The sequence below is a fragment of the Lactuca virosa genome, chromosome 2, assembly GCF_052849685.1.
Source record: "Lactuca virosa cultivar CGN04683 chromosome 2, Lactuca_virosa_CGN04683_v6, whole genome shotgun sequence".
Lineage (NCBI taxonomy): Eukaryota > Viridiplantae > Streptophyta > Magnoliopsida > Asterales > Asteraceae > Lactuca > Lactuca virosa.
Genome location: NC_136427.1, coordinates 27,771,345 through 27,780,008, shown reverse-complemented (window position 1 = coordinate 27,780,008; position 8,664 = coordinate 27,771,345). Strand labels below are relative to the sequence as shown.

Genomic DNA, 8,664 nt, shown 5'->3' with positions numbered 1-8,664 from the left:
ATTGCATTTTCCATTGCCATATCTTGAAAGTTCCACCATCAAAACGATCTAGTTTTACAATGTCGCAATACATTTGTTTTATGTTCTTTGGAACAATATGCTATGGGTTGTGGCAATAGTTCCCAAGATACAACAATGCAACAAGTAGCATTCCTTCTCAACATGTGGTCTTGTGAAGATATATCGGTATATCATCTTGAGATATGGTCATTTTAATGAATAACTCTTGGATTAAACCTAATATCTTTGGAAAAATATAGTTGATAATTGTTTATTTTGAAAGAGATGTGAATAATTGTTTATTTTCTAACAGATATGAACAAACCACACAACTTGATTAAACACGTCATCTTTTTGACTTTTTTCAATAACAGCATATATGGCATGCTTTCTTTGTGTAAGCAAGTGGATTTGATATTTACCAATTGAACATAAACTTGGAAGGATGCTATTGGAAGCATGCTATGATAACTTAATCCGTACAAGTTATATATGCGCCACCTTCGACCTCTTCTTTCCTTTTTATCTTTCTTCTTCTATTAGTACGTTCCCAAGGCGCCTGATGGCCGTTGTGGTTATGTTGCTTGTATTATTGTTGATCGAGCCAGGAATTTCACAGTTTAATAGCGATGAAAATATTGGCAACACACCCATCAGATCGTTCTGCGGTATTAATGCTCCGGTAACTCTCTCAAATTTCATCAACAACCGCAACTCTAGCCTTACTCAAATCAGAAACCAATTATCATACAATGGTGTATTTTATGCTAGGGCACAGAGTTTAAGTGATGGTGACCCAGTTTTTGGAGACGCCCACTGCAGGCGTTACCTCTCCACAGCTCAGTGTGTTGCCTGTTTTGATTCTGGCGTGTCTGAACTCCTCCCCTGCACCACTGTCAATGCTGCTTATGTTTTTTCGGATAACTGCTTTCTCAGGTAATTAAACATTCTTTATTCACCATTGAATGCTTCATTTATCAAACGCATGCCAATGTCAGTAGAATCACCAAATCGTTTCATATCCCGACAAACCGAAAATATTGACCTGTTACGTACCAAATGAGCCTCGGAGCATGTGGGCCCCTTTTACCGTTTCTTTTTTAAAGTTGGTATTTGCGTAAAGACAATGTATCTTTCCATAAGACTATATAATCCTGTGTGCTGCAAGTTGGTTAGCATCCACACATGTTAAAAAGAATGATACGTACAGTATGCTGGTATTGATTTGATGGCTATAAGGTTGAAATCAACGAATACATTTTTAGATTTTTCTTTCCGAAATATATTTGCTATAAATTATTATATATTAGTCTTGTAATTATCAACTATTCAATTAATTTTTGTTAGCTCGGAAAACTCATCCATTAAAAATATTCGTGTGTTGTCTTATGTGTCTGGCTGTGACCTGATAATTTAGTACTATATTACTACTTGCTCTAAGATGAATAGAAAAACGGGATAAGACTATTCGTATTTGATCACCTGATGTGGATGGTGATTGGCAGCCAAGACCTCCAGCGAGGACCATAACAAATAACAACCAACTACGTACCTTGGGGTGGCATCATATTATTTTTGTCGTGATTGCAATTTGTTTATAATGTACATCTAATTTGTATCTTATTTTAACGTCTCTCAAAACCATGTTCTTTATCCCACAAGTTTGTGTACCCCCCTACATCACGCATTGTTATATCATTAGAACTTTTAATTCATTATCAAAAGGGTAACCACTTGACGTTCCCTATAACGCGTTATGGGTGCCACAATCAACTACATTGGAAGGTAGCCATAATGTCCTCCCAGCAAGGAAGAGGAAATGAGGAATGCCCATGTTTGTTCTTGGGACCTCTCTTAAGTATTTTCCCAAAAGATATAACTACTATATGTCGAGGATGCTTTTAAATCACTATCAACACCATTGTTTGTTGAATTAAATAAGTAGTATGAGATATTATCCTGATCTTTTTTTTTTTGAACAGCAACAACAAACATTCATTAGAAAACAGCCTCTAGCAAGAAACTAGAGCTGTAAAACAATTACATAGATTCAATGGCAAAAATTGGGTATTTAATTAACCCGGTCAACCTAATTAAGATTTTAGCTATAAGATTTCTATTTTCTATCCACATAAACGAGTGAAAAACAGTGGAATCAAACAGCTCTTCCGTTTTCGAATTAGGGTTTCGATAAACTGTTTTGTTGCGGAAATTCTAAGTGAACCAGAAACAGCAATCCTAACCAGTATATTTGAACAAAAAGGTTAAGGATTGTAAATGGAGGGCCTATAATTTAATTAATTAGTACTTTTTTATATCACTAAATGATCATTTTATAAATCTTAACTTACGTCGCAAAGGTGGTTCTAAAAAATTATGATTCCTTTGTTGTTAAGGTATGAGGACTACCCTGATTATTACGATAACCCATATGTCGCCGCCGATCAGGTCACCATCCTTCCACTTCAAATATGCGGGAATCAATCAGCATCTGTAACATCAACTTTTAGTCAAGATGTAGATGCGTTATTATCAGATATTAGAGTTGCTACTCCGAAAGCCCCTAATTGGTATGTCGCATCCACAAGGCAAGTCTCAAGTGAAAATACAACAGTTTATGCGATTGCACAGTGTGTTGAAAATACAAGCCAGGCCATTTGTCAAAATTGCTTGAATACAGCATATAGTAATCTATATAGCTGTCTTCCTAATAGAGAAGGAAGGTTTGCTGACACGGGGTGTTTTGCACGATATTCAGATACTCCATTTTTCAGTGATAATCAAACAATAGATATCACAAATTTCTTAAAAGGTGAGAGCCACTGATCAATTATAATTACCTGAAACTTACAACTGATAATCTTCATATCCGTAAATAGTTTTAGAGTACGTTTATTGTGTTTATAACACTTCTATTTCTTTTAATTGATAGGGAATTCAAGTAAGGTACCCGTAATTGTTGGATCACTTGGTGGTGTTGTCTGTTTCCTTCTTCTTGCTTCTGGGTTATTTTATTGTCGATGGAAGAAGTTGAAGAAAAATAAAGAAGGTAATTGTATATGATTATGTGAATGAGGTACTAGTATCTGACTGATCCTGTCTAAAGAATTTCCTAACATGAAGCTCACTAGGCTTTCATAGTGTGAGATATATTAAATACTATACACATCCCAAAATATAGTTTTTTAGAAAGATATTAAATTTAATTTCATGTTACGGATAACATCTGATTGTTTCTACCTGGATCATGTGTGAAATTAGATGCACCAGAATTAAAGGGGGCAGTTAACTACAATTATAAACATCTACAGTTGGCAACCAATAATTTCAGTGAAGAGAATAGTATTGGAAGAGGGGGATTTGGTGAAGTATTCAAGGTAACGAACTAGAGCCACTTATATGGATTGTGGAATAGAATAAAATTCCAAAAAGAAGATAAACATAGTAAAATAAAACACATGATTTAATTTCGTACCTTTTTGATACATGAAGCCTTTTTTTGAACGGCATATGCTTATTTATCGCTCATCTTAAATTCATATTTAGATAAAGGGGACTATAATTTCAACATTACTCAAGTAAGTGCATTGAAACATAATTAATTAATCTTATGACTAATAGTTTTTGTATGGTTAATTTAACAGGCAATTCATGATAATAATCAAGTTTTGGCAGTAAAGAAACTTGAAGTTGGTGGTGCTAAAGCAAAAGTAGAATTTGAAAATGAAGTCTTGCTTATAAGCCAAATCCATCATCGAAATCTTCTTCGTCTCCTAGGATGGTCCAGTGAAGGATCAAATCTACTACTTGTCCTTGAATACATGCCGAATGGCAGCCTTGACAGCTTCCTATGGGGTACTTTAGTGTTAAATATGAAAATTCACATGAAAATTTGATCTCTACACAGTTTCTATACTTATAAATTAATATGTTCATTGTAGGTTCAAAAAGGGGGTCACTAAACTGGAAACAACGATTTGACATTATCTTAGGAATAGCTAGGGGTCTCGCTCATCTACACAATGAATGTCATGTGAAAATCATTCATAGAGATATAAAATCAAACAACATTCTCCTTGATGAACATTTTCAACCTAAAATAGCAGATTTTGGGTTGGCAAAGTTTCAACCGGAAGATCAAAGTCATGTTGTCACAGAGTTTGCAGGGACATTGTACGTTTAATTTACAAGACACATGTCCTTCTTTCTTTAAAATGCATCTAAACTGATTCTTCTATTTTTACTATGTGTTAAATAATAGGGGCTACGCAGCACCAGAATATGCACGTCATGGTCTTTTATCAGATAAAGTTGACACATTCAGCCTTGGTATCGTGATGCTTGAAATTATAAGTTGTCGACGGTGTACTGACATAAATGTTGATGGACCATCTACTGATTACCTCATTGAACATGTGAGATAGAAAATTAATATCCTTTATCTTTTATATTTTGTCAACATAAAAAGAAATAGTACAAAGAAGAATCTCAGAGTTGCCATTTTCAAGAATTATTTTGAGCTCTTAAATTGTTTTGTTGCAATTGGTGACAGTCATGGAAGTTGTTTGAGAATAAAGAGCATATGAGGTTAGTTGATAAGACATTGGATTTGAAACAATGTGAAGAAGAACATGTGATGAAGATTATTGAGATTGCTTTGTTATGCACCCACTCACCAGCTTCTAATAGACCCACCATGTGTGACGTTGTATTGATGCTTCAAGATGGACAATCATTGGGGGAAAGACAGTTGACCAGACCTACTTACATTGATAACAATAGGAGGATTCATATAGGCTCTTCTAAGAATCCTATTTTCACTGGTAGTCTTTCTCAAAAGCCAAAGGAATTAGAGGCAAATGAACAGCTACACATTAAGAAAGAAGATGACCTGTTAGATGTAATGGAGAAGGGGATAAATGTCACAAAGAGTTGTTAATTTTTTGTAATAAATGTTCATTAAGATTGTTGATGCTAAGGTTTTCAGCTTTCTAAAAAGCAAAAAGGACCGGGCCTGGTTTAGCTGATGTCATTCTATCTAGAATGTTTCGAAATCAAATTTGGTGGCAGAAGCCTCGCTTTTACCATGTTTTTTTTAGCAAAAACGAAGAATTTGGTAATCAGAAATCTTACTTTCGCTAAACGAAATCTGAGTATAAATACAAGCCATGAACAAGAAAAAAAGGAAAAGATAACAACCAACACTACTAGAAAGCAGGCCTTTAATGACACGCGATTTATAATATGCATTTATTAATGATACGCAAAGGTGTATGACCTAAAAATAATGTCAGCTCTCTAGAAATTTTAAGGATTTAGGACACGCATTTTTGCGTGCCCTAAAATTAGTGTTAGAAAAAAAAACGGAGGGCACTTATTATAAAATGTGTGTCATCTAAAATGTCGTTTTATAATTTTTAATGAAACACGCTCTTTAGAAACAAGCGGGAAAAAGAAAAACCCAAAAATTAGAAAAGCCTGCTTTCACTTCCTTGTTTGCCCTAAGCGTTTTTTGACGCATCTTTCTTTCTCCCCACAAACATAATCGGTGATACTTCTTTCCCCTCCCCACATCGACCGCCAACTACTCCCCTCGCACTCCGGCCACCACTATGTGCTCTTTCCTGGTCGTCGACCCTCTGCCATCGTCGATCCTCCGCCAACATCGCATCTTATTCACTGCCTTCCTCTGCCATCTACCTTCTTCAGCACCTTCATATGCAGGATTCTACGCACCACCCCTTCTACACGGGCACTTTGTAATCGACGACCTGATTAGCCTCTCCTTACCTTGCTCTGTCTCACCTCACCTCGTTGGCGACCACAAGCTCACCTCTCATCACTGACCATTGAGACTCATCGGCACCGGCGACTGTGTCCCGACTCCGCTTCCCCTCTACGTTACTCCACCTACTACAACTACTCATGAGCTTCTCCTCTACCTTTTTTCCATCGGTTCTCTCACATCTCCCCTCATTCATCTCCGCCCCTCACCCATCTCCACCGTCTCCAACCCTCACCGCCTCTTCTTGCCTCATAGCCCTCACCTAACAACTTCGATTTGAAGAAATTGAAGGATGTAGAAGTTGTTCAAGAATAAATCGCAGATGAAATCCTAATAGCATTATGCGACAACGGAAGAAGACGATGGCATTGGAGAGCAAGCATTCTTGGTTGTTTCCTTCTTATGCTCTGTATTTTTTTCCAGGTATTTTAATCCTTTTTGTAAACCCATGTAGGCTTGCATTTATTTAGTGTTCAATTGCTTAAACGATTCTCTCAAATCAAATGTTAACACAGTTCTTGACAGAACTTTGTGCTATCGATGTTTAACAATACCAGCGTATGTGATCTTGCATTTATTTAGGGTTGAATATTTTATGAAGATCCAACATTCAAATTCGAAATACCACTCCAAATTGTTGCTGAACGCGAAATTGCAAGGTCATTAATAGGAGGTATAGAATATGCATATGATCACTTCCTTTATTACATTTTTTCTACTTATGGACTGTCATATCTACTCCGTTTCAATGTGTGGCAGATCCTAGTTTCAGTTGGATTGTCAGTTTGAAGGAATTTGCTCATCCGGTAGTTGAAAAATACTCTTCTGTCGGCACAGCAGGACCAAGTTTTTTCATGGCAATTACCATGTTTGGTTTTATGTTGCAGATTAGTTCTTTGATAGTCGAGAAAGAACTCATGCTTCCCCAGGTGCTAAGAATTTTTTCTTTTTTTATGCTAAATGTATGTTTACATATTCCAAGTCATATCTCAAAATTTGTAATGTTTGTTTTCCTTACAGGCGATTGCTATGATGGGACTTTATGACATGGCTTAATGGTTATCATGGCTCACATGGGAGGGAATCATCACCCAAAAAAACCTTCTCCTTGCATTAAGTGAATTCATTCTCATGCAACTACAACTTGCCCCTGTTTTCTTCACCTTCTCACTTGGAACAAAAAATCACTACTATGGTAGAACACTGCATCATGGAGGTGCAAAGACAGGGCAACAGGTCATGGGTTTGTTGTCTTTCACTCGAAATTTGCTGAAAACTATCAGCTTTATTCCCGTAGTCATTTCGTGAAAGGAATCGAGCTTATGATCTTGCTTCTTGTTTACCAAATATTTGGTGAGTCATATAGAGGAGCTATTGCTTACCTGTTAATCACCATTTTTGCAATTTTGTTGGTGATAAAGGTAAGCAATAATATATATCTATTAGTTTTGGATTGGATGTTAATGCTGATGGATATTTTTGGTATTTGAGCATGAATATCTGTTTGTCTTGCTGTGTTTTTTTTGTTTTTTTTTTGGTAGGTTGCTAAGCTAGTTCTTTTGTAATTGTGCATTCAGCATTGAACAACTGCTAATTCTTTGATCACGTGGAGAATGCGAAGTTGTTAATGTATCATTTTAATTTAAAAAAAATATATTTTTTCTTTTCATCTCTTTTCATAGTTCTCTTTGGAATGATGTTTCGGTTTGATTTCTTCTTGAACAACAGCTTTGTTATGTTTCTTGTGTTCTTTCTCTTCCAATTAAACATGGTAAAAAAAATCTTTTTCCAAGTTATATAAAAATTAATCCCATTCCATATGTTGGTGGATTAACATTTTCTAACTTTTGCTGCCAGATTGGTTTTGTGTTCATGTTTTCATCGTTCATCAGCAAATCCACTTCATCCACAACTGTCGGTTTCTCCGTATATATAGTTGGCTTCCTACACAGGTAACTTCATATTTTATTTCTTAAAATGTTTTCTTGTTTATTCAGAGCACCATATGTGATGATGTTGAAGACTCAATCACCTGGTCAGTTTGAAGACTAAATGCAGTGTAATTAACTTCTCCATTTATTAATTGTTATGAACGTTAAAATGTTTACTAGAATTCAGTTTGTGTCAACCAATGGTTGGTGGTAGATTGCAGTTGATCTGGTTTTCTCCATTCTGATTCGATCCTTTTATTCATTTTCGTGATAACATGTATGAGATTATGTGTACTTAACTTATTCTTAATTAATATATCATTATATATCTGACGTTGGTCTTTTCTTTTATGAGCAAGACGGGGAGGGATATTATATATGATAACTTGTCATGTGACTTAATATGTTCAGCCTCATCTCCAAATCTATACAAAATTAACTTAGAGCAGGTTTGTTGAAAAATTGCAATTTTTCTCCTTTCATGTCTTTTACGGTTTTACCCTTAATGTCTTTTTTAACCTTTTGATTCTACAATTTTGTTGGTGTCAAAAACAAAACTTTCTTGTTACCTGAAACATTATAAAAACTCTGTTTCATATCTTTTTTTTTAACAATTTTTTGTCCAAACTGCACTACATACTGTTTTTTTAGTAAAAAAGAAATAGTGATTTTAAAAGTTTTTCTCCAAAATGCCCTTGCATACTGTTTGTTTGATTAAAAAAAGTTATGATTTTAATAGTTTTGACCAAACTGCCCCTACATTCTATTTTTTTGTTTAAAAATAGTGATTTTAAGAGTTTTTGACGAAATTGCCCCTGCATACTGTTTGTTTTTTTTTTTGATAAAAAAATAATGAATTTAATAGTTTTTACCAAACTGCCCCTGCATACTGTTTATTTGGTTAAAGAATAGTGATTTTAAGAGTTTTTGATGAAAATGCCCCTACAT

The 8,664-nt window shown here is 35.2% G+C and overlaps 1 protein-coding gene across 3 annotated transcripts; it reads left to right on the top strand.

The window, feature by feature from the left end:
• The first annotated feature begins 457 nt into the window (after positions 1-457).
• On the top strand, positions 458-5,105 carry LOC145158987 (cysteine-rich receptor-like protein kinase 2). 3 transcript variants are annotated; one of them, XM_079077859.1, is made up of 9 exons: positions 458-682; positions 779-936; positions 2,397-2,812; positions 2,933-3,049; positions 3,262-3,377; positions 3,645-3,855; positions 3,942-4,173; positions 4,262-4,415; positions 4,553-5,105. In XM_079077859.1, the coding sequence occupies exons 1-9, from the start codon at positions 563-565 to the stop codon at positions 4,937-4,939; spliced, it is 1,911 nt and encodes a 636-aa protein (XP_078933985.1). In that variant the 5' UTR covers positions 458-562; the 3' UTR covers positions 4,940-5,105. The 3 variants fall into 3 exon arrangements, with proteins under 3 accessions (XP_078933985.1, XP_078933984.1, XP_078933986.1); XM_079077860.1 differs by having other exon boundaries at positions 459-682; positions 772-936; XM_079077858.1 differs by having other exon boundaries at positions 458-936.
• The last annotated feature ends 3,559 nt before the right edge of the window (positions 5,106-8,664 follow it).